Here is a 26,575-nt window from a genome sequence, read left to right on the forward strand (position 1 = left end):
TGCGTATTTAAAACTTCAGCCCAAACTGCCATATTAAACTGCATATTTCCATTTACTGGTGAGGTTGATATTTAAAAAATGTGTTTATTATGCATCCCCATTTCTTCTGTAAATTCTTTGTCATTTAACATTCATCCTTTTTTTCTAAAAGGCTGTTAGTGTTTCTCTTTTATGTGGTACTTTGTGTATGAAACATCTACTTGCTGCAGTTTTTTAAAGTGTTAATTTGTATTTACTTTTTTAATATTTTGACATTCAAGAGTGTTTTTATGCACTCAAACTTACTGATCTTTTTCTTTTTTATTTCTTCTATTCCTCTTGTGCTTAGAAAACCTTCCCTATCCTGAGATCGGTAAAATATTTCTGTTCTTCTAGTTATATTTTTAAGTTTTATGTTTTTGATAAAAACATCTATGTGTAATTTATTTTGGTGAAATGAGACTTTGATTTGAGTCTCTTCAAATAGTTCATTTTCTTAATACCATTTGTTAGTAAAATAATTCATCCTTTTTCCCCATAGGTTTGTGATACTTTCTTATCTGTCAGATTTACACACACACACACACACACACACACACACACACATCTGCTTTTGTGCTTTCATTAATCCGTTTGAAATATTCTATTTTTAACTTTGTGTGGGGAGTGATGGCGCCGGTACTTTTTGTCCCAGGTGTTAACAAAATTACAAAAAATTATTGGTACTTCTCAACGGAACCAGGGAGGGTTGTGGTACGGAGGCATTTAGGACCCAGGGGAAAGCTAGGCTCGCTATAGAAGGACAGAGAATCGGGCGCACACGCCTCCTACCAAAAATCACAGCCCCGTGTGGAGCTCGAGCTCTCATTCACAGCTTTCTAGAGAAATCTGAGCCCGAACCTGCCAGAATAGGGGATCTCACCCACCCAATTCAGCAGCGAGGACACCTGCAGAAATACATTCCCAAAGCAAGGCTGGGCGGCCGTGTGAAGGTATTTGTTGCCTTTTTTCTCCCCTCTGTATTTGCAGAGCCTCCCCGCCTTTCCCCCGCTCTTGCGATGCCATGGCTGCGGCGTTTCAGCACTTCGGTATGTGGACAGCTCCCATCTGCAATCCCTCTGCACTCCATCCCTCGCGCACCGCACCCCGCTCCCCGCCGCCTCCGCGGTCCATCCTGCTCCCGGCGCCCGCTCAGCCTGCGCCCCCTTACACATCAGCACCCCCATCTCCACCATCACCGTCATCATAGCCACCATCACCAGCGCCGTAACTATAGTCACACAAGTGTGTCTTGCCACTTAGACAAAGCCCGAGGTCCTCAGGGTAGAGGGAAAGAGCTCAAGTTGACAGGCATAGGAAGGAAAGTTCAGGTGAACAAACCCCTGAAAACAAAGAGAGACGCCTGTTTGGAAGAAAGGGAAAGTGAAGGCAGGAGGGAGAGACCCCAGGCACGGGGACAGATGGGGCACTTGCCAGACACCAGCAGTTAGCCAGCTGCCTTTCAGCAGATTAGGGTCTGTTTAGTTGAGGAAATTAACATGGCCTAGGGCATAATGTGATTCCAGAAAAATAGAAATGTAAGCTCAACCTGTTTCTGCTTTTCCAATGGAGAATCACCAGGAAGCAGGGTGGGGGTGACTGATGACTCATATTCACCCACACGTCCGTTTCCTTTCCTAAGTGTTTAAACGCAGAAACTCTAGAATTAAGTTTTTTCTTCTGTTTTTACTAAAATGTTTTGCAAAATCGGGACCCCAGAGATTAATTCAGGGCAGAATAAAAATAAAAATGATGGTAATGATTGTAACTTAAGAAAGGGGGCTCTCATTCGAATGAACTATTTGTTCCAATGTTTCTTCCTGTCTACTTATTTCATTTCTATTTCAAATCTTAAACCTCTCTTTGGAGCAAAGAAAATAGATCCCTTGCCCAAATGGCCAAAGTAGTAATGATATTCAGACCAGATGGCCTTGCTTTGTTCATCATCAGTCAAGGACTGGCTCAGATTTGGAAGGCTAGATTTTTGTGTGCTTTCTCAGTAATCAGGTGATAACACCATTTTCCTATAATAGTAAAGGGTAATAGAGTGCAAAAATTGAAAAGGCATTTTATGTAACTCCGTTCTGCCAGGCTCTGCTTTTAGAGTGCTATCATTTTCTATCTCGGCTGAAGGGAAGTTGGAACATCTTTCAAATGTCTGATTAATTTGAACCTGAAAGTCTAAGCCCAAGTCATAGTCCTTATTTGATCTAGCCAGGATCATCTGTTTTATAAGAGCTAAAAAGCACCAGAAAATAAGTGCCTGAGCCTGTCATAAATAAAAATATTTTGCTGGGTGCTCATTTAATTGACTTTTACTGAACAGTAAAGCATTGGAATTTTTTGACAAGTGTTTTTAATGAAATTAACATCTTAATTAAAAATGAGATCATTTAAATGGGAATAATAGGTCACATGTGACAAGAAAGTTTAAAACAGAGCACAGAAAAGCTTGATTTTAAAATTGCCCTTGTGTATTTATTCTGTCTCTTAAAGACAGTGAAGGAAGTTTCATCTAAACCAGCTTGCTCACCATTAGAGGCATTGTTGAGAATAAAGACAGTCACAAATACGTATCTTCCTGAAGAAGTTCTGAGGAAAATTCATACTTAATTCACTTTTAGAATGAGAAATAGTAGCATTGCATCAAAAGTTAATTACTGCCACTAATTATATAGATATGATTCCACCTGCCTCTAAATTCATTCACTTTTGGATCCCAAGCAAGAAAACTTGCAAAATATGTGGTGAAATGGATTTTATAGAAGAAGAAAATTTGATCATCCACATAATGTCCTTGGTTTGGTAATATCCACAGTAACCATAATCTCTTAAAAGTCCCTGAGAAAGGAGATTCTTAAAATTCTCTTTTCTGTCTGCAAAGAATGGTTCAGCTCAGACAATTTTTAAAAGTGTACATATTGCCAATTCTAGCTGCTTCACACAAGAAATGCAGGCCAGGAATCCAGTGCCTCTAGAGCTTCTGTCTTCCTGTGTTTAATACAATCTCCTGGGGCTGGGGAAATTTTAAAACAATGCTGCTTCAGTGAGATTTACAGGCATCTGTCTGTAAGCAATGACTTTTCTTGACTGAAATGTTATGCTGAGGTTATTGATTTTTATAGAATGACAGTATCCTGGCTTTCTTACTTAAATCTTTTCTATTGAGAGCTATTTCGCCTTTAAAAATATTTTCAATAACAGAAATTACTCATTTTTATAATGGATTTAAAGGTGAAGAGAAAATGTTTTCCAGCAGTGTCATCATATATTTTTGTAGACATGCTCATAGAAGAGTGTCTCATTTAGAATCATGGAGTAGACAGCTGGAAGGTCTTTCATTTCCCAAAAGGCAAAATCTCGAACTTTTCAGAACTGGTGGTGTCTGCTCACTTCCGAAGGTTTTACAAAGAGAGGCACTTTATTATCCCTTAGAAGTGTTTTCACAACTTTACATACTCCCTGATAGCAGAGCCTTCCATCCTTAGTAAATGGATCCAGGCTGACTTTGATCTTCTCTAGTGTCCCTGTTACACAGTGACTCAGACAGAGGAGGCAGCACAGCAGAATGAGTATACAAAATATGAAGCTTGACTATATCCAATCAGTCCAGAAATATGTCCTCAACATTGCCAAGAGAGACCTTCTTTTCAATCTTCTCCCAAATATTGCTTGTTTTGACTGTTGTTAATTTTATCCAGATATCACCAGAATAAAGTTGTTTCAAAAGAAGGTCCACAGTCTGAATTTTGACAAGTCTGCAACCTGTAACTGATGTATGTCTCTTTATTGAAACTCATGTTTAATTACCAATCTAAGTTTCTCTTAGTTTAAGGGAAGTTTATACTCTTTTGCTTGATTATGGATTGAAAATGAACTGGCTAAACATCCCCTGCCTCATAAAAAGCTTTCATTTGTTGAGATAATAAGTTCATTTTTCTTCCCTATCTCCGATGCCTCCCACAGCCCTTTATTATACCTTCTCAGGTCAGGTTGCCCTAGGCTCTGTCCCTTTATGCACCTGTTCTGTGACAGGGAGTATCCGAGAAAGTTTCCCGTGTGGTAGACTAATTTCCTGTGAGCTTTTGTGCTTCCTAATTTCTGAGCCAGCATAAATTTCTCCACATGTGTTTGAGATGATCTGCTCTTGTTTCCAGGATGCTTTTAGCCAAATCTCCTGTTCCTAAATATTGTGCAGACCACTTATGACTCCTTTTCTATCTATACTCCTTAAAATAGTATCAAAGGTCTTAGGCAAAGTTTCATATATTTATGTTTGTCACTTACATAGCTTATTCAATGTTCATTATTTTATAGTTTTGGAGGAAGTAGGAGGGAAGTTATGGGCCTGGGAATAGCATGGTGCAGGGGGGCATGTTAAATTACAGGATCTACACATAAAAAGTTTCTTAATGTGTGGTTAAATTAAAACAAAATAAACAAAACTCGTGAGATCGCTCTCTCTTTCCTTTTTTCTCTTTTTCCCTCCTCCTTTCCCTCCCTCTCTCTAAATTTCCCTGCCTTCCTCCCTTCCTTCTTTTGTGGTTGATATATAGAGCATGCAAACATAGTGAGAGTAATTAACTGGGTGATCTGATAAACTATTATGAGTGCCATTGCTCCATAGGTAAAGAACACATTGTGGGGACTTTTATGTTCCTCTCGGACAGTGCAGTAGTGCTGTCCACAGACAGCGTGAGTTCTGGCCTCAGAGGCAATTAATCTACCCCTCTACCCCTCTGGGTCATTATAAATCCTCTAGACCAGCTTTTCTCAAACATTAATTTGCATGCAAATTGCCTGGGGATTCTGTTACCTGTTTGGCAGGTCTAGGTAAGAACTGACATGCTGCGTCACTAACAAGTTCCTAGGTTCTGCTGCCACTGCTGATGCATGGACCACTCTTTGAGAAGCAAGAACAAAGAAAAGTTTTCTTTTTTAACATTCTCACTTTTATGTCTGACTATTAAATAATAACACTTATTCTAAAACAAAACAAAAACCACCCCATGTTCTGAAGCAATAAGAGCTCAGAAATTCTATTTCTAATTGAGGAGAAAGTTATAAAAATAGCCTCTTTCCTCCCACCTCACCCTTAAGCATGCTGCTGTGTTTTACTTTTCCCAGGCAGTTTTCTTAGCTGTGATTCCTACTGCTGCCATTGTCTGTGCAGTCACATCCAGAAGAAGGTTCACAGTTACATGGATCTCCTGGGAAAACATTTAGTGGAAAAGGGGGCAAATAGAGTTAATGACTGTTTTGGGGTGAGTCCTACCTTTCTTGTCTTCTTTTAGGTCCTCTTCCTTAAAAAAGAGAGTCTATTCTTACAGAAATAATCTTTCCCTTTGAAGACAGAAGGGTCAAGGTTTTTGTTTGTTTGTTTGTTTTCCTTTCTCTTCCCATTGATACCCCTAGGAAGCACAAATTGGGGTATCAACGGCCAATGACTTCTTATGGGGATAGTTGAATAGCCTACGAAACATTCCAGTCTAATATCCTATGGCTCAACAACCATTTCCCTATATATTATCTTTGTTTAAGATACATTGAGGTGTAAGGTAAATGCTACTTCAATTAAAGACTTTTTCTACCAAACACAGTGAGGAGGAACAAAAATCTCATACTTTCTCTATAAGTTGGCTTTCCCCTCAACTCCTTGCATTATTTACCCCAAAGAAAACTGCAAAATGATGCTAGAATCATCTGTCACATAGGTCTATCTTCCCTGAGTTGGAGTCTATTCTAATTCTGACCTGGCATCTATTTTGTTTACAAAAGTTTTCAGTGTCTCTACTCTGATGGAGCTCATTCCAATCTACTTTTAACATTTCTTAAGAGCAGGAACAAATGGGAGCAAATGTTTGTGTGCTTTTTTGCTGTTTTAAAGGGAGCCAAGGGAGTCTACACAATTAGTATTTATGTGGCAAGAGTTAGTCCTAGGCTAGGAATAAGCTAAAGGTGGTGAAAAGTGTTCTGTGTAGCACGGGCTAAATTCTGGTCACACCACGCTTTCAGATAATTCAGAGTCTCCTCTCTATCCTTGCAGACTACTCATCCTGCCCCTAGTACAGATAGTTTATATCTGTAAGTTGGCTAATATTTAAAGAAAGTCAATGAATTCGGGGTCACTTTTTTACCCACAGGTCTGATGTTCCATAGCCAGTACTTATGCAGAAGTCCTACAAACCATAATGGCCAATCTGAAAATTCATCCATCAGAAAAAAGACTCTTTCTGGTCAGTAACATGGAACATGTAATCAGCCAGCCTCTGAGATTTAAGTATAGGCTAAATAGGCTGTAAGGGAGTGTATTATCTTTCAAGAAAGATTTCAAATAGAGTTACACTTAAAAAGAAAGATTTTTTGGTCACTATGATTTTCAGTTTGGGTTTAGATATATCAGCAGCATCTATTTTTATTTCATTCAGCATAAAAATTCCTTTTGATATTTCCAGGTAAAAATGCATATTCAATTAAAAAATTTGAAGTAAGGTTTTAGCAAGGTAAAGAGCTATAAGGGTTAACCCAATTCAATACATATTAAAAATCTGGAAACATAAATTCATACATACCAATGGGTGAGGTAGTTGGTTAGACTTTCATGTACAAAGTGTTGTCACCAGTATTAATTTTTCATCTTTTTCTTGTAAAAGAAACCCACAAAACAAATATGGCTGTAGTTTCTTATTTTATATTTGTATTAATTTAAATTTATACGTATTTAAAATTGTTCTTTGTATTACTAAGAACACCCAGAAGCCATGCAAATTTGAGGTGTTATTCAGCAGTTATTGATGTTCTTATATTACAAATAATATTTAGGCTTTACAGATCTTATTTTTCTGATCGTGACAACAATATTCTATTTCTTCCCCAAATTTGGGCAATATTACAACATCCCTTAAATGATGTCCTTTAGGACTGACAGGGTATGGATGTGTGTCTATTATGTGAGTGTAGTTGAGTGTGAGGGAACTGGTACTCAGAGTGATGTTAAAGAAGGCACCTACTTGGAGAGCAGAGTCTTGGATAAAATGTGGGTAAAGTAGGTTTGAGTGCAAATCTTTGTTCTTTCAGCCATATCTAAATCTCAGATTCATCTTTTCATCTAATAGTAATAACCTAACTTTAAGGATTGGTGTGGAAATTAGACTATATAATATCAAATACCTTGGCACCTAATAAGTACTCTATGAATATTTGTTGGTTTTCCAACTTGAAGACTAGCTCATTATCTGACTTAGCTGTTATGTACCCCGAATATGTACCCGAATACAGCATAATTGTAATATCAACAAGAATTTACAGTTAAAGTAAAGTAGATCTTTTCCTTTTACAAGCACTTTTACCAACATTATTTCACAGAATTTTACCTCAGCATTTCCCAAGGAATTATCTTTCTTCTGTCTATTGCAGGATCATTGTAACAAAGAAAAAATAACTGATATAAAATGCTTCGAAACACTACATACACACATACATATACATATTTTTAGATAAGACATTGCTAATATTATTTTGACTTTTTCCTGATGTATTGTATGTGTTTCTGAAGATTATAACAAAATAAATAAATGAGAATAATAGATCATAAAATTACCAAATTGATTTCATTTGAATTATCATACTTTTCTGAAAGTATTTTTATGCTTAAATTCTTTGATTTTAAAGAGTACAGTGTATGTTTGTAGATGTACTTTCTTAAGACTAAATTCTGTATGAGGAAGTACAAAAAGATTTGTTTCTAATGGAAACTTGAGATGAAATATAAAACTAGAATCTACAGATAACATTATTTTAAATATCATAGTATGGATACTCCTCTTTTCTCCCTGTCATACAAAAATATCATTACCTAATTTTCTAGTTCACTGGAAAAGTGTGGACTGGAGTGAAAGGAGGTATTCCCCACCTTGGCCTTCCCAGAGAAAGTTTGCGAATTACTCTCCATGCATTTGAAATGGTGTCTAAATATGGAATCATTTGGGACTAAACCACATTGCAGGGAGATGGCCTCTGAGGCTTAAATGAATCTGCCTAAAGTGGCCTGTTTGATCATCAAGCACATTTCAATGCTGATACCATGCTTGGCACTCTGCTGGGCATGGCAATCAATCCTTCAAACAGAATGACAAGATCTGTTATCTTTGATCTGTCATTTTTGCCAAAGGAAAATACCTAAAGGAAGAGCAAAAATTAGTGATTGCTGCAAAAGGCATAGACAGCTAGATTTTGAACAGCACCAGTCATCTTCCAATGAAGGAAGGAGGAAAAGATGGCAACTGGACATCTGTAAGGCGGAGTATTAAGCCACCCAAGAAAATCTATTCATCCATTGGCATATTTACGCTCATAGAATGGTAAGTTTGAAAGGAATTTTAGGGAACCAGAGTGAGGTTCTGAAACTTGCAGATGGTCACATAGGTCTTAAATCATAAATAATAAAATCTCTCTGCTACACATAAGAGAGGACAGCATAACAGTAAAGAGCATGGTTTCAGAGAAAGATCACTTTTGGCTGAATCCAGTTTCTGCCTCTTAGTGTCTGTATAATTTGGGGCAGTCATTTAACCTTTCTGTGCCTTAGTTTCCTCATTTGAAAAATGAGGACAATAATATACTCATTTCATACAGTTGTTCCGAGGATTAAATACTGTAGCCTATAAAAAGAGAGTCTGCAAATGCCTAGAACATAATAAATAGCTATAATATATAATATAAATTATTATTATTAATACTACCAGCAGAGAAAACCATTTCTACTTCTTCATGTGATACAAGTTCAATGTATCCATTTATAATTTGGAAAAGTTGAATGAGAACCAAGTCCTTTATGTGAACAAAAGATTATAGTCAAATGAAGATGCTATATCCTGGTGACCATTCTTCATATAGCCTTTCTAGTGCCTTAAATACTATCAATTGAAGTTGTTATTTAAGTAGCAGTCTATTCAGACTTCTGATATGAAGAATTTGCCTTTAACGGGAAATATCTATGTTATCATAAGTTATGAAACCCAGTGACCCTGGCTTGAGTATTCTCCCCAGAAGCTTCTACTGTATGCTGAGCACAGAATAAAGATATAGATTGAAGAAAATTTATTTCGGATATTATAGATTGCAGGCAAAGCTATATGTGGAAGCAGGCCATGAAAAATGCAACCTCAACTTTCCTTTTGAACCCATAGCAATTTATCTCAGAAACAATGTTGAGTTCCCTGAACTGTAAGGTAAGTAACTTGCCCCAAGCCTTAAATCTTCTGTAAGGAATAAGTCATTGCTGTGCCTTGTGCTTTAAGCACTGTGCTCCATGGGTTGGAACTGTGAACATTACCTGGCATACTTTAGGGAGGTGAGAATCTGAAGCACAATGTGATTAGGCTAAATTCTCCAGGAAAAAAAATACTTTGTAGATGAGGAATCATCAACGTTAATCAATCAGTCACAACATCCCATTTAAGGATAAACTGTCCTGGAGGTACTGAAACACTTATTCACTCATTCAAACATTTTGACTACTTTCTTTATTCATGTATTATAGGCCTATTTACTGAGCATCTACTTCATGGCAGGCACTGTGCTAGGCACTGAGGATGTGGTGGTGAATGCAATGAAGTCACTCTGCTCGTGGAGCTGACCCTCTTTTGGCCACACCCTGTATCAGTGATACACAGATGAATTAAATCCAGGCCTTCTCTGTAAGGTGTTCCGGATAAAGAGAGAGAAAGAAAAATGGCAACAGAATGTGGTGTGGTCAGGGGTGTGGGACTACTGTGACCTCTGAAGGCCAGGAAGGGTTTCCTGGAGAAATGAGTTTCAAATTTACTTCTGAAGGGCAAAGAAGAGTCAATCAGTGGTTATTCTAGGCAGAGAGAGAGAGCAGCTTTTACCAAGGCACACAAAGGTGGGAAGAAACTGCTGATGGCTGCATGGTCAGACAATAGATCTGGAGAGTTATAAAGAGACCAGAAGATGAAAGGTCTTGAAATCATGTTGCATAGTTTTATACTTTATCCTAGGACAACTAGATGCTAATGATGGATGTTAATCAAGGAGTGACATAAGCATATTTCAACTGTAATGCAGAGAATGGGTTGAAATGCAGAGAATGGACTGGCAGCAAGCATACCAATAGGGAGAATGTCACAGGACTGAACAGATGAGTAGTGATGCAGTCTAAACAAAGACAGTGATCATGGGGATGGAAATAACTGGGCAAATTTGAAAAATATTATGGAAGTAATTGCCTGGTAGCAGGCGGTAAGAGAGAGGGTGGAATAATAGTTGACTCCCAGGTTTCTAGCATGGGAAACTGCATAGAAGATGATGTCATTCACTAAGAGACAAAGGCAGAGGAGCAAATTCAGGATAAGGAACTATGATTAGTTTAGTTTTGAACATAATGAGTTTGTGTTGTCTGTGAGTCAAATAAGTGGAGATGTTCAGTTGTAGAATGTGCAGCCTGAAGATCTGAAGGGAGCTATGGACTGATGTTGTAGATAGCAGATCATGGGGTCAGGATCTTGGAAAACACTAGCATTGAAGATGTGAGCACAGAACGAGAAGATAGAGCAGAGAGGGATAAAGGGCTAGGTGACAAATCAAGGGTAAATGGAGTTACAGAAAAGAATGGGAAAGTGGGAGAAGAAGGTCTAAGAAAGATGATGTATTCAGCATTGAATATTGAGAAAGCTCACCTACAGTAGGTGCTGAAGTTTGTTTGTTGGATGTAGTAACAAAAATGACATTCACTAGTAGAGTGACCATCTGTCTGAATTTACTTGGAACCTGTTGTTCTAGCATCATTATTATTAACACACTGTAGTGCCTAAGTTTGGATAATAAGTTATATCATCATCCGTGTCATTGATCAGTGTGAATAGTTTCAGCAGCATGTAAAAGATAGATTGTAATGAGTGTAGGGAAGAACTGGAGAAGGAAGAAACTAGGTGAGGCCATTTTCTGAAACGGCTGTTGGAGAAGGAATTTTAACGTCAGGTGGCCATTGAACTAGACAGATTTTCAAATTTCTTCCAATTCTGGGAAGAGTTTGTAGTACTATTTTCCTTTATTGTTATGAGTCCTCAAAATTAGTGAGAAGTAAGACTCTTTTGTTTCTTACAGAACATCACAAAGCTAAATTCGATTTTCTTACAAGTTATTTTACAAAGCCAATATTTTATAAATGAAATTATTTTTATTATTCTATTGTCTTGAAAATGAATACCAGTTACTTAAACTGTCTTTTATCTCCTCCATATCCAAAGACATATAAAGTAGAAATAAGTGAGCTGATTGTCTCTCTTAAGAAATTACTGTTAGTCCTAAATTAAGCAGAGCAATCATCATTTAAGTAATTTTGTATGATAAACCATTACCAATAATGATTAGATTGGGAGTCAATATTCTGCCTCTTATTGCAGATAAGATTGACGTAAGAAAGCTAGGAAAAATAAATGCCTTTAAGTTTATTTATACTTTGTGTGTCTTCTGATTTTTGGAACTTCCAGGTTAGACCAAACAGATGGCTGCAAGAGTTTAAGCATTTATATTTAAAATAAGATACAAACAGTATGGGTGTTCCTCTGTATACCATTTTGGTGGAGAAATCATAAAGGATGTATGTGAGGGGATTAAAATATCATAAGTAAAACAGCATCTTAGGAAAACAGGCAGGTTATATACAATGGAAGGATTTTTAATCCTATATGGATATTGGGTTGGGTAGAGAGCCAATCAAGAATCTCAAGTCCCTCTGCTTTCGTAGTTAAAAGAATGACAAATGCAAATAATAAAGCCATTTGCGAATGTCCCTGTAAGCCTCCTTGCCCATCATTGAATTTGTTATTGGAGGTCAAGTTTCCAGCCATAAGCCCGTTCCCATCCCGACTCTTCACGTATACTGGTGGAGGACTCCTGTGAGTCATGAACACTGGTAGGGTTAAAATAGGGGAAGTTTTTTATAGTTAAGATGCAAATGACTGGCTTTAAGAAAGTGGGGGAAGGGGTATTTCTGTGAAAGATACTTCTGCTTGAGAAAAGAGACCAATGGGAAGCATTAAATTGTACCATAGCTATAATTTCTCTTCCATATCTAGGCCTGTGAGTGGTCCCATAAAGCATGCTGTCACAGAGAAGTATCCTTCTCTCCTCTCACTGTTTCTTAAGGTAATTAATAAAAGTGCATGCTTTTGCTAATCTGATCAAGCACTATTAAGTTAACTAGTCAATAGAACTAAAATGTTCCCAAACATATTTCAAATATTTGCATATTAGATATTCAAGTTGTCTATAATCAACTTATGCTCAATACCCCATTTATCATTTGTTCTTTGGACACCTAATCTAATCAGGCCCACAGCCTAATATACTATTTTTCTATCTAAGTTCCAATTAATTTGCCCAGACTTTCTTTGTATCATCTCTCTTTTGTTTCTTTTGTGTGTATTTGTTTTGCAGTAAGCAATGGCCTCAGTTTTGCTTCTCTTTTGGATGAACACCACCACATAGGGCCTGAATGTGAAAGAAGACCCTCTATTTGTCTGTTCCGGGGCAGTCTGGTAGTAAAACACCGTTGAATGGGACACAGTTTCAGCAGACCATCAGGTGAATGGGACCAGTCTCCCTTCTTCCAAAATATCAGAAGTTAAGCACTTGGAACGGAGATTTGGCCAAGATGACCCATTTACAGGCTGGACTCAGTCCAGAGACTATAGAGAAAGCTCGCCTGGAACTGAATGAAAACCCAGATGTTTTACATCAGGATATTCAGCAAGTCAGGGACATGATCATCACCAGGCCTGACATTGGATTTTTACGTACAGATGATGCCTTCATCCTGAGATTTCTCCGAGCCAGGAAGTTTCACCAAGCGGATGCCTTTAGACTCCTGGCTCAGTATTTCCAGTACCGCCAGCTAAACCTGGACATGTTCAAAAACTTCAAGGCAGATGATCCCGGCATTAAGAGGGCTCTGATCGATGGATTCCCTGGGGTGCTGGAAAACCGAGACCATTACGGCAGGAAGATTCTTTTGCTGTTTGCAGCCAATTGGGATCAGAGTAGGTAAATGTAGATAGTGTCTTTACTTGGTTTTTCTTTGCTATAAGCATCATCACTGCATGTTTGGGGTTGTGTGGCTTTACACATAATGAACTTACATTAAAAAAAGAATATTTCACATGTTCACCCATGAAGCTTTAAGGCCACAGGTGTGCTGTTCTCAAAAGGCAATTCCAGATGAACAACAGGATTGTAACATTAGAGTTGTAAGAGACCTTAGAAGCCATTATTCTTTTCATCAAAGTGGGTCATTCACGTTAGTAAAATTGAAAGTGGACCTTCTAGAAGAACCATATATTCTGTCTTTGGTGTTCTCATCTTTAATAACAAAAACAAAAATGGCATTAGTAGATGGCTTAATATCAAGTATTTTCAATGCATAAAATAATTTCTTGGATCCTCTCCATGACTTGAATTACCTCTATTTCTCCTGAGTGCCAGACATTTCTATCCAAATCCCTGCTAGATATTTCTCCCTGAAAGACCTATAAGGGACCCCAAACTTGATATATCCCAAACTGAAAGCGTCATCTTTCTCACTCTACCTCCTATGTCGTCCACCTAGTATCTCAAGCCAGAAATCCAGGAGCCATCCTTGACTGCCCCTTGCTTTGGTCTTTACATCCAATTAATTGGCAAGTCCTATCACTTTCTTCTCATAAACCTGTGAAATCTCTTCACTTCTCTTTGCTTCCACTACTATTGCCTTAGTTTAGGTTCTCATCATTTCTTCTTTCATTACTGCAACAGCTTCTTAGCTAGTATCCCTGCCTCTAGTATCATCTCTTCTGAGTCATTCTAGGTTACACCGTAGCTGGGGTGACCCTTTCAAAATTCTGTTACATCACTTCCCTGATTAAAGTTCTTCAATGACCTGCAAAGCTATCGAAATAAAGTAAGGTTCTTATGATCCACCTTCTGCATTTCCTCCTCTGCTTCATCTTCTGCCCTTCGTCACATTCTCTGGTCCAGCTGGTTGGGACTATAAGCCTTGCCTTGAACAGTTGAGGTTTTTAAATGCCTTCCACCCTTTGGACTTGACCTGTTAGACACCCAAAGGAGAGACAGCCATCCCCTATCCCAACTCCAATCATCCAACTCCAACAACACAGTTTGCCTACTGATGCATCTTTATGGTCCTTGAGAAAGGTAGTCTTCTTCCACTTGCCTCCCAAACCTGTTTTTCTCAGGCACCCTACCTCTGTTTGTATTTATATTAATGCAGTTACAATGGAAGTGTAACAGCTACTGTTATCATAGCTAACATTTTGTATACTAATGACAAGTTCTGCTAAGCATTAATACATATTACCTCATTTAACCCACCTGAGAACTTTGCATGATAGATATTAGTACTATGACCCCTCTTTTACCTTTGATGACATAAGGCTTTTAGAAGTTAAGGAACTCACTCATGTTACACAACTAGTGAATACAGAGTGGGAGTTGGGTAATGATAGTCTGATGTGAGAGCCAGTTGTCTTAACCCGACTTTATTGTAATTGTGTGTTTACTTTGTGCATTCTTACCCCTCTTCCCAAGACTGCAGGTTCCTTGAGGGTAGGGGATCATGTCTTTTTCATGTTTATATCTTTGGTGCATGGCACAATATCCAATGAATGTTGAATGAGAAAGAATAATGACTCAATTTCCAAAACATCACCTATGAATTGAACTTTCACAGAGATATAATCATTAACATTCTTATGTTTCATGGGGAGACATAGGTTTAACCTAAAAATATGTCAACCTCCGTAACCATTAAAAGGAATTGCTAAAGTGCCTCTTCACTGCCTCATGTCACTACTCTTTCTCTTCAAGATGATAACAGTGTAGGGCACCTTGGTGACCACTGGCTGTTTTGTGGTTGATAGTTTTGGGTGGGGTCGTCTAATCTTGGAAAGGTATTTGCATATTTTAACACTATCAATCTAGAATTTGGTCAGGACTCCACCTGGGCCTGGGCTACCTTTCCATGTTTCTACTCTGTTATTCTGTAATGATATGGCATGACATATCATATATCATATCATAAGTAACATAATTAACGATGAGTCTCTCACTACATTGCTTCACTGATGAGACAGATTTTCAGGCCTTAAGATTCATCCATCTTTATCATTCAGTCAACAAACATTCAGTGAGTATAGACTTTGTGCCAGAGCTTGTCTTAGGACACTGAGGACAGCGATGAGAATACACAATCCTTGCCAGTGAGAACACCATTGTTCAGCCAGATGCTTAGCAATGGTGCAAACATATAGGCGGCTCACTCCAACTGCAATAGAATAATTCTTTCTGAGACACGCAACTCATTGGTACAGGACATCTGTGTAAACTAGAGGCAAGAGCCGTCCTCCCCAAAATGGCATATTAACATTTTGGATTTTGAAATAAGAAAGTATTGATAAGTCTGGGGAATAATTGTATTAGTCCATTCTTGCATTGCCATAAGGAATTACCTGAGACTGGGTAATTTATTAAGGAAAGAGGTTTAATTAACTCACAGTTCTGCAGGCTGCATAGAAAACATTGCTAGGGAGACCTCAGGAAATTTATAATCATGGCAGAAGGTGAAGGGGAGGCAGGCACATCTTCACATAACGGGGCAGAAGAGAGAGAATGAGGGAAAGGTGCCACACACTTTTAAACAACCAGATCTCCTGAGAATTCTCTCACTAGACAGCACTAGGTTGATGGTGCTTAACCATTAAAAACCACCCCTATGATCCAATCACCTCCCACCAGGACCCACCTCCAACACTGCGGATTACAACTCAACACGAGATTTGGATGGGGACATGGAGCCAAACCATATCATTAATTGTGCTGACTTCATTTATGCTTAGTTGTTTTCAGTGTTCTAGAACTTCCATCTGCTAAGACAGATGAGGTAAAGAACATCAGTAAGTGGGGACACACACATAAAGAAATGAGCCAGAGTAAAATATTTTATTTTGTGTTAGGATTTGGTCCATGTATATCCCAAAATGTGTTGTTAAGAAGAAGAAGAAACAAATCTCTTAGTAAATAATCCAAATGTTTATGATTATGATAACCTCAAACAAATTACTTCATCTCTGTGTTTCTCAATCCTCTCTTGTGTAAAGTAAGAAGTTTGAAGTATATAATTCCTGAGACACCTGCTAGCTCTAATGGTTCATGAATGTGAAGCTTATTCAGCCTGATCCTATGGATGGGAAGGGACTTAAAAATTCACTTTATGGTCTCCTAATTTGCTAGACTTTTTAAAGTAATCTCTCTTTGCACTGTCCCACTCCACATTTGTCAAACCGTGCAATATTATTTGTCCCAGACTGTTACGGTTTTGACAAAAAGGTTGTAATGACAAGGGTATTCCATTGGCAGCCAAATATTCAATGTAAACAAGCCTCAGTTTGAATTTAGATATTGTCGTGTTGTTTACTGGTTATATAACTTTTGACAAGCAACCTCCCTGAGACTCAGTTTTCTCATCTGTAGGTTGGGCATGAGAGAGATGTCTATCTAATAGTATGGTTGGGAGGAATGAATGACATAATGCACTGAAAAAACACAGCTTATTGTTTGATACACTGTAAGCACTCTAGATATTAGCTTGTAGTATTATCACTAATACTATAAAAGATTCCATGTAAAAAGTAATAGAGGACAGATGGTAAAATGAGTTGCAACCAGGGGCTGGAGTACAATATTTACAATATTTGAAAATGGGAATGGGGCAATGAATGTGAACTATGGCATGCCCATCCTAAGCACCTGTTTGCTTTCTTCCCAAACATGTTTCCTTTCACACAGACCCAGCCCAGTGGGGCCAAAAAGGCCTGGAAAGGCTGACACAGCTTTGCAAGGAAATGGCTTCATTCTCACCGGGGGCCTGAGATGACTGGGAAGTCATTTGAATATCTCATGTGAAGGGTTTACTAATATTAAAATGGTTATGAATATTTATTAAGACAGTGTAAATCTCATTCATCTGAACCCAGACACATGGACAAAAGCTCAGAACAGTGAGCGATGGGAAGCACTATCCCCTGAGGGCTGGTGCCAGGCTCTGTCTGCTTGGGTTCAACATGGCAACCGAGGCATAGGCAGTGCTTGGGCTACCTGAGCATAAACTGACCTTGCCCGGACATTGGACCTCAGCAGAGAGCTGACTTCTTCATTTTCTGAGGTTGCCAGGCTGAACTGAAACCAGATGGATTCAATCAGCGCCCACGGCTTTATTCAAAAAATGAACTTGGCCCTCCAGAGTGAGCAGAGTTTGTATCCCAGTTCCCCAGCTTCATATGTCACGGAGACCTAGGGGACACTGTTGGTCGATGAGTCCTCTGATTTTTCCTACCTAAACTCGTATCGGCATTGGCAATAATTCACCATTTGCCCCTTTAAGATCTGATGAAAAATAAATTCATTTCTTGCTTCTTTCTAAGCTGCAGACTTGCACTTGGTCATAAGCCCAGTTTGCCATGAATGCCCCAGTGCTGGAGAAGAAACTCTGAGCATAAAGGGGCACATCTGTTTTTTCTGGATTTCACTCAGTTAAAAAGAATAAAAGGTTAAAATTGGTCAAGTTATTTTACTTTCTGGAGTCTCAATTGTATCAGGTGGAAACGGTAAGATATCTGGCATATGGGGCTGTTGCAAGAATTAATCACAATTGCCCTTTTTGGTGGTGTCCAGAGGCCAAATAGAAGAGTGATTAAGTGCACATACTCTGAAACCCGATGGCCAGCTTCCAATCCCAGCTCCTCCTAACCTGCCATGGGGACTTGAGCAAGTTGCTTAAATCCTTATTACCCTCAGTTTCTCACCTGTAAAGTAGGGGTGATGAGGGTCATAGGTGAGTACTAGTTGGTGCTCAGTAAATGGGAGTTGTTTCTTAAGAAAAAATATCAAATCAGGCAAACACCTAGGATACTGGGTCAAAAGATGTACTGTATTTTGTAATAATTTGTTATCGAGGTTATATATATATATATATATATATATATATATATATATATATATAAAATTTAACATCTTTTCCATTTCTTAGTGTACAGTTCAGTGGCAGTATATACAATTATATTCTTTGATCCCCTTCATCCTGCCTCCCTGCCCCCTTACCCTCTCTGGTAACCACCAACCTACTCTCTATCTTCATAAGATTCACGTTTTTACCTCCTGCATGGGAGTGAGAACATGAAATATTTGTCTTCAGTGCCTGGGTTATTTCACATAACATAATGGCCTTCAGTTCCATCCATGTTGCTGCTAAGGACAGAATTCATTCTTTTTATGGCTGAATAATATTTTGTTGTATGTATATATACTCTATTTTCTCTTTTTTAACTTTTAAGTTCAGGGTACACTTGCAGGTTTGTTACATAGGTAAACTTGTGTCATGGGGTTCTTTTGTACAGATTATTTAATCACTCAGGTATTAAGCCTAGTACTCATTAGTTAGTTTTCTTGGCCCTCCCTCCTCTCACTCTCTACCCTCTTAAAGGCCCCAGTGTTTGTTGTTCCCCTTTATGTGTCCATGGGTTCTCAACATTTAGGTCTTACTTATAAGTGAGGAAATGTGGTATTTGGTTTTCTGTTCTTGTATTAATTTGCTAAGGATAATGGCTTCCAGCTCCATCCATGTCCCTGCAAAGGACATTATCTTACTCTTTTTATGGCTGCATAGTATTTCATGATGTATATCCAGTCTATCACTGATGGGCATACAGGTTGATTCCATGTCTTTGCTATTGTGACTGCTGCTGCAGTGAACATACACGTGCATGTTTCTTTAATAGAATGATTTATATTCCTTTGGGTATATATCCAGTAATAGGATTACTGGGTCAAGTGGTATTTCTGTCTTCAGGTTTTTGAGTAACTGTGACACTGTTTTCCACAATCTTTGAACTAATTTACACTTCCACCAACAGTGTATAAGCATTATCTTCTTTCCACAACTTCACCACCATCTGTTACTTTTTTTACTTTAACAATAGCCACTCCGATTGTTACGAGATGGTACCTCACTGTGGTTTTGATTTGCATTTCTCTAATGATCAGTGATGTTGAGCCGTTTTACACATGATTGTTGACCACATAAATGTCTTCTTTTGAGAAGTGTCTGTTCATGTCCTTGCCCACTTTTCTATGGGATTGTTTGTTTTTTCATTGTAAATTTGTTTAAATTTCTTACAGATGATGGATATTAGACCATTGTGGGATGCGTTATATGCAAACATTTTCTCTCATTCTGTAGGTTGTCTGTTTACTCTGTTGATAGTTTCTTTTGTTGAATACCACATTTTCTTTACCCATTCATCTGATATTGGCACTCAGGTTGATTTCACATGTTGGCTATTGTTAATAGTGTTGCCATAAACATGGGAGTGTAGATATCTCTTTAATATATTGATTAATTTATTTTGGCTATACCCAGTAGTGGAATTACTGGATCATGTGAACATTCCAGTTTGTGTTTGTTTGAGGAACCTCCATACCGTTCTCCATAGTAGCTATACTAACTTATATCCCCTCCAGCAATGTGTGAGGGTTCCCCTTTCTCCACATCTTTGTCAGCATCTACAAGATGTACCCTCTAAGTGCTGCAGCATTTGAGGCCATTACCAGGTTTCCTCCACCTAGAAAAGTATACAAATATACAGCTGAGAACCCTTAGCTACCCATAAGAGCAGACAGTCCTCTGCAAAGACCTCTGTGATAGTTCAGTTGTGGCTGAGAAGCTCTAAGAAGTCACCTTGTTTTAGTGATCCTACCTATTATTTTATTATATTCTCAAGATATAAGAAATGAATGGGGGGTTGGTGGTGAATCCAGATAATAAAAGCCCCAGAATACACTATAATAGTATCCATTAGTGTTGTGTAGACCAGCTGGTCCCCAAGTACCTTGATGGGGGAAAAACAGTTGGATATGCATTGCAAGTCATAATATATAAAATTACACTGAAGATTCTTCTGTCAGTGTATTGCTTGTTTCTCATAATTAAAAACTCAGAAATAAGTAACCAGGTTGAAAACTAGATGAAAAATTGGTTCCTTAAAGAAGAAGAGGCACTTGAAGGATGAGTTAAGTTAGAGTAATTTACTAGAGAGGAAAGAAAGTTGATAAACATTTTGATTAGAGTCGTTGTAAGAAGGCCAAGGATCCAGGAAGCTCTTTCTCCCCAGAATACAGAGCAAGGGCCAAAAAGTTGTATTGAAGATGAAGAAGTCTGAGCCGGGACCCCAGACTCAGGGCTGTAAAGGTGAGGGATAGGGCAAAATTCAAGGGGGCACCAAGAAACTCCAGTAATTAAATAAATAATATTGTAATAAAATATTTTAAAAACTCACAATGCAAAAAAAATTCTTAATGAACAAAACATCCAATTTTTTAAAATTTACTTTGTAAAGGAAGCATGCTTACATTTGCCTTTTATTGCTAGACTTTTTAATTTTAATAGATTTAGGGGGTACAAATGCAGTTTTGTTACATGGTTATATTGTTTAGTAGTGAATTTTGGGCTTTTAGTATAACCACCCCTTGAATGGTGTACATTGCACCCAATAGGTAATTTCTCGCCTCTCCTCCCGCCCCCCACCCTCCCACATTATGTAGTCTCCAATGTCTATTATTCCACATTCTATGTCCATGTGTACATATTATTTAGCTCCCATTTATAAGAGAGAACATGTAATATTTGACTTTCTGTTTCTAAAATATCCAAATTTTAAAGAAGGCAGGGTCAGTATTATTGATTTCCTTTTGGCTTCAGGATCCAACTTGGCTCAGGACAGCACTGCTCAGACCAATTAGATTTCTCAGGGGAAGAACCTTAAGTTGGCTGCTGGTCAACTACATTACAGTACATAATACTGCACATATGTAGACTCTTCAGCTGTATAGTCTTTATGGTTCTCAGGCATTTCCATGTACGTTTTCTTATTCAATGCTCATAACCATTTGGCAGTTTCAGTATCACTAAGTTACTAATGACATATAAATAGTTTCAGGAGGAGAAGACACTTTCTAGTCAAGAAGCAATATGACTCATCAATGAAAAACTTGGCTCAGACTCAGAGCTTCCAACTCCAAGCTCATCCCAAAGGCATCTGAAGCCAATCACTCAGCCCCTGAGTGGTTAGATGTTTCAAAATACCCATGGAGCTTCTGAAAGACTGCAAGTGGGTTTCTTGGCGGAGAATGAGCATGTGCATGAGCACCATGAGTCATGGTGGAGGGGATCGGCGGTCTGGTGGTAGTGCTTCTTAGAAAGAGCACAGTCAGCAGGGGGAGCTGCTCAATCTTATCCGGTAGAACCGTATTAAGCACTATGAAATGCTTAGCATCCCCTCTTCCGGGCACTGTTATAACCAGGAAGACCTCCATATTTCCAGCACCCTTAGGGGAGCTGAGGCCCACTTGGAGAGCACCCGATGGGGACTGTCTAGAAACATCTTAATATCAGCATCAGTAACTACCCGTTGTTAGGTGCTTTTGTGCCAAGTGTTTTGTATACACTATTTCTAAGCGTGCCGTAGTCCCACAAGGATCTATATTGGTACATGGGTAATACGTAACAGTGATGGAATTATTCCCTAGTCTGTCTGCACATAAGGACTATGCTTTCCCACTAAGTCCTACTTATGATCTCATTTTGATCCTGCACTCAGTTTCCAAAGTCTCTTTCAATCAAAAGCTGAATCATTGGTATGTTGTTAAGTAGCAAAGTAGCTCCAGGGTCTAAATTCAAGTTTGTTTGTTTCTACATTCTTTCTTCAGCTCCCTCTCCCAGCCAAGAGGTAGAGGGTGGCTCAACGTAAACAACGAAGCCATTCCCTGTGTATTCGAATGGGACTCAGGCAGTGATGCGTGTGCATTAGAAGTTGGGTGCACCAGAAGTTGAGATGATTCTGAAGGCTCAACATCCAGGGCCTATTCAGTCCTCGATGTGAGTGGGAAGAAAGAAAGTGGAGAGGGACTTGTTGGTTCAGTTTGAAAGTGAAAGGGGTGCCGACCAATTGGCAAGTCTTGTTATGCTTTAATGGAATGAATCCGAGTCTCCTTCATTCCTTCATGCACTCTGTAATACATATACTGAATGGTTACAGTCATCTGGCCTTGTGTGTTTCCTAAAGGTTCCAAGGTTGCATTCCTGATCTGAACTCATGGTCTCAGAATGACATCTCACAGCAGTTCTCCCACCTCCAAACTCCTCAGGCATTAAATGATGGAAAAATGAATGTTACTAGGATATTTGACCTTCTTTCCTTCACAATTGTGAACACTGTCACATTTACTTTCTAATGTAGAAAACCACCCCAAATCTGTCTGTTCTTAGGGGACAGGTGCTTTTCCACTTGCCCTTGTTTCTGGGAAGGTGTTCAGCTGTTTCTTGTCCCCTCATGCCTTGCAGTAATTTATTTGATGGATACGCTGAAGATAGCAGCTTCCTCAAATGTCACCAGTCACTGCTGACCTGTGGCAGCCTCTAAAGGGCTAACATTGCAAAAGCTCCCACAGTTCCATGGTGTGATTTGGCAGTGGGAGATGAGCATTAAGCACGTTCCTTCTTCTGATTAAAACCCCGAGGCCGTAGGTGGGATATAACTCTTCAAACTATAAATAAGCCCACTGATTGAGGTTTGCCTTTGGCTTTTGCAAGAGCATTAAAGAGTTTTTTACAAGTAGCAGGAGGTCTGTGCCTCCTTCAGTTTGATTGTCCTCAGTTATAGGAACTTGTAGCATGAAAGGGGAAGATTTCTAATGTATCCATGGTGAATATTGGTGAGGAAAGAAGGAAGGAGGAAAGCCAGGGAGATGTTAGGCTTCTTACCAGGGCTGTGAGGTAACTCTGCCCCCAAAGCCCAAAGCCTATTAAGAGAAACCCAAGAAAAGGTTTAACTGTCTTCCCTTTCCACCAAAACATTTCCTGAATCTTTCTGGTGATAATCAATTTTTCTTTTGAGTTTGGGAGTAAGTAAAAATAAACTGAAGAGAAGGGCAGTTATTACAACCACAAAAGCAAACAATATTGAGTGGTTACTAATCTGTAATGCTCTTACGTAAGCACTACTAATAGCCATATTTTGCAGATGATGAAATTGGAACTTCAGAGAGGTTAGGTGATCTGTCCAAGGTCGCACAGCTGGTAAGTGGCTAAACCTGGCAAGATGTCAGACCTAACTTCTCATTTAAAGCACTGTGCTGCACAGCTTATCACTGGAACTCATTTACCAAATTTGGGGGCTGCAAAATCAGACATTAACGACAGATCTCCGTGAGCTATTAGTAAGCAAGCCTTCACCTGTCACTTGAAGTCTCAAAATACTTTCAAAGGACCTCATAGCCCAAAAGACAAATCCTGTTGCCACATACTCCAATCTCACACAAACGTAGCCAACCAAATGTTCAAAATCCGTACCCAATGTCTGCCTTAATTATTTGACAATAGTAACAGTGATGACAAAAACAACTTTGATTTTTCTTTTAATTCCAGCCCAGCAAAGGACACTGAATATTGCTTGAAATGTTTCACAAAAATTGGTCATAATCTGAGCCTGATTTAAGATAGCGATTGAAGGCATCATTTCTGCCTTGCATTGAAATGAGTGTTCATATAGAGACTTTCTGTTGGCAAACAGAATCCCAGCTCAGCTGCTACCAGTGCTGTGACCTTGGCAAGATTCGTACTCCTTTTACCCTTGTTTTTCTCCTTCGTTGGGTAATAATACGTATTTTGTATAACTGTGAGGATGAAATGAGGTACTAGAGAAGAAGGGGTCAGACAGGCAGATAGCCACTTCCTTTCTTCCATAAGTGAGCTGGTTTTCCTATTTTGACCTAATCCAGAGCCTAAAACGCTCAAGATATGATTTCTCATTTAGTGTAAAGAGCTGATAAACAGAATATGTCACCGTTGTGTGCTTCTAAAAAGCTGTTGATTGATGAGGGATGAAGTTAGGAGAGTTTATACTGTGCCTTGATTCTGGCTTCCTCGACCCACTGCCTGTGTATATGGTGTGCCATGTGTGTCAGCCAAATAGTTCTTTGAATATTTCTTTTATTCTCCATTCTTCCCCTAACAATCTCCTTGTCAGATATACCCCACCACCTGCTCTCTAATTCCACTTCATCCATGGCTCAGTTGCTTTCTACCCACCATCAACGTCCCCTTACAATTGCACTCAGAACCTTAAAAACTTGCCTGTTAGAAGTAATCTTTCCCACAGATTGGATGGGAGAGCAGTGGGGTCTCACCTTAGAGATAACACAGCAGTGTACACTCCTGTGTGCCCGGGTGGCTGCCCATCAGGAAGATGTCAGCTGTTACAGGGCTCCGACAATGTCACTACAAAGGCAGTGTGGGCTTTCAGGGAGGGGGCTGTACTGACCTGGAGAACAAGGTTTTATTGATAGCATATCTTTCTAGGCCAGCTGCCCCTCTGAAATTCTCACTTATAAACTCAGAAGTTAAAAAGACATAACATTCATTAGCTTGTAGATAAAAAAATCTCCTCTGATGGCTAGAAATCCAAGGGCCTAAGAATAACTTCCTCCTCAGAGCAAGTCCCAGTGAAGGCAGCCAATGCTAAGCTCGCTCAATTAGTTGATTTGAAATTGTGCTGTCATCTGGGAGCATGACCTGTGTTGGCTTTTCCAAAGGTCGGTGGCAGTAAAAGAGGGCATATAGAAAGGGCATTTTAAAAACACAATGTTGCCTGTATGCTACATTCACTGTTGGATGTTCTAATAAGCATAGTTGGCTTCCTGAATGAATGCATTGCAAGTTATGAGGCCTTTTTCTGCACTGAAGCTCTTCTGGGCTATTCATTGCTTTCCCCAGTTCTCAATAAGCCAAGAAAGCAAGTTTTGTCCCCTTCATAAGGAAGATACTGTAAAGCCAAGGAGGAAAGCTCCTGGCACAAGGCCAAACTCCAACCCCCAATTCCTGTGTCCAGAGCCTCACCTCTATAACCACCTGCCAGCTCCCCTGCCCTTTCGATATGGTTCCCAGATAATCACTCGGAACAGTGATATACGGAACCTTAAACAGCCACTGGGAATGATTAAGTGCCTGTGCTTTGCTTCAGTTGTAAATCAAGCTCCAAAGCCATTTATTGTGAGTGTTCTATAAAGCAGTAGAAGTTATTGCCACTGTGCTGCAAAATATAACGTCAGACAAGAAAATAAAGATAGGGTAAATTTTGCTGTGAAGGTTTTAAAGTGATGTGTTGTTTTTTCTTTGCACATTCTTTCTGTTTCTCACCATTTTTCTCTTCTCTTTGCTTCTATTTCTTCCCTATCTCCAATACTCCCTGATAAGTATCTCCAGATCTAATTTCAAATATAGCATTCCCATAAATAACGGCAGTGCCTTTCTGGATTATAAAGTGTTAATGTTAATAATACTCCCAGGCATTGAGCACCTCCCTGAGCACGTGGTTTCATTTAATCCTCACAACAATTTATGAAGGAGATGTTGTTATTCTCATTTTCAATAGAGGGTATTTAATTTCAACAAAATCGCAAAGCTTGTTAATGCTTTGATCTCTCTCTCCTTCTTCATGCTGCCTAATTATGTTTGGGGCCTGCTGTTGGGGATTGTGCCACCTAATCTCTGATGACTCACAATTTGTTGCAAAGTTCTTACTAAAGAATCTTTATGGCTTCCTAATGAAGTTGGTTCAGTCTCTTTGCCATACATTTTGGCACATAAAACCTTAATCATTCAGCATTACTTTCCTTATGCAAAGGACATCTTCCACTTGAGTCAAATGATTCTCCCCACTCTCCCCTCCTGCTCCTCCTGCATCATAGCTCTTCCCACCTTTGCATATACAGTTCCTCCCATTCAGTCTTCATTCCTATAACATGGTGAATATGGCCCTACATGAGAAGAGGCCTCAAACCCAGCGGGGAACCTGGGACCTCAGAGGAATCATCCTGCAGGGCTTCTCTAGCTTTAAGGAGAAGTAAGAGTGAGCAGGTGAAGGGAAGGGAGTGTGAGGGAGGCTATTTGAGACAAAAGGGCACACCATGTAAGGGTCTTGGAAGAAAGGGCTTGCCGAGCTGGGGAAACCTCAGTTGGTTCCAGTGAGCACAGAAAATAAAGGCCCACACAGTGACAGTTGAGGCTGAGGAGGTGGGCTGAGGCTGGGAATGGAGGAATTTGGGCTTTATCCTAAGGACAAATCAAGTTCTACTCATCTTTCCAAGCTCATATTCACACAAAGGGTTGGAGTAGATATGAGTACGCCAGGCATTTAGGAAAGAACACAGGAGGGATCAATGCTACCTCAGCCATGGCAAGGGATGCTCCTCTTTACCTTACACTTTCTCGTGCTTCCTGGAAGCTCCTGGAGACAGGGAACTGTGTCTTTTCTCCTTGGTATCCATGAGTACAGTGCAGGGGGTAGTGGTGTCCTGTTGGCTGCCTGACATGTGCGGAGAAATCTGAAGCAATGAAAAGCCCAAACCAGGGAGACTCTTTCTAGACTCTTCC

The 26,575-nt window shown here is 39.3% G+C and overlaps 1 protein-coding gene across 1 annotated transcript in view; it reads left to right on the top strand.

The window, feature by feature from the left end:
- The first annotated feature begins 801 nt into the window (after positions 1-801).
- CLVS1 (clavesin 1) overlaps positions 802-26,575 on the top strand; it is a 208,023-nt gene continuing 182,249 nt past the window's right edge. Inside the window, exons 1-2 of the mRNA XM_045398324.3 lie at positions 802-971; positions 12,478-13,083. Of these exons, the coding sequence (XP_045254259.1) occupies positions 12,629-13,083 (455 nt within the window). The 5' untranslated portion in view covers positions 802-971; positions 12,478-12,628. The remainder of the gene's footprint in view (positions 972-12,477; positions 13,084-26,575) is intronic.

Source organism: Macaca fascicularis, chromosome 8 (assembly GCF_037993035.2).
Source record: "Macaca fascicularis isolate 582-1 chromosome 8, T2T-MFA8v1.1".
NCBI classification, from domain to species: domain Eukaryota; kingdom Metazoa; phylum Chordata; class Mammalia; order Primates; family Cercopithecidae; genus Macaca; species Macaca fascicularis.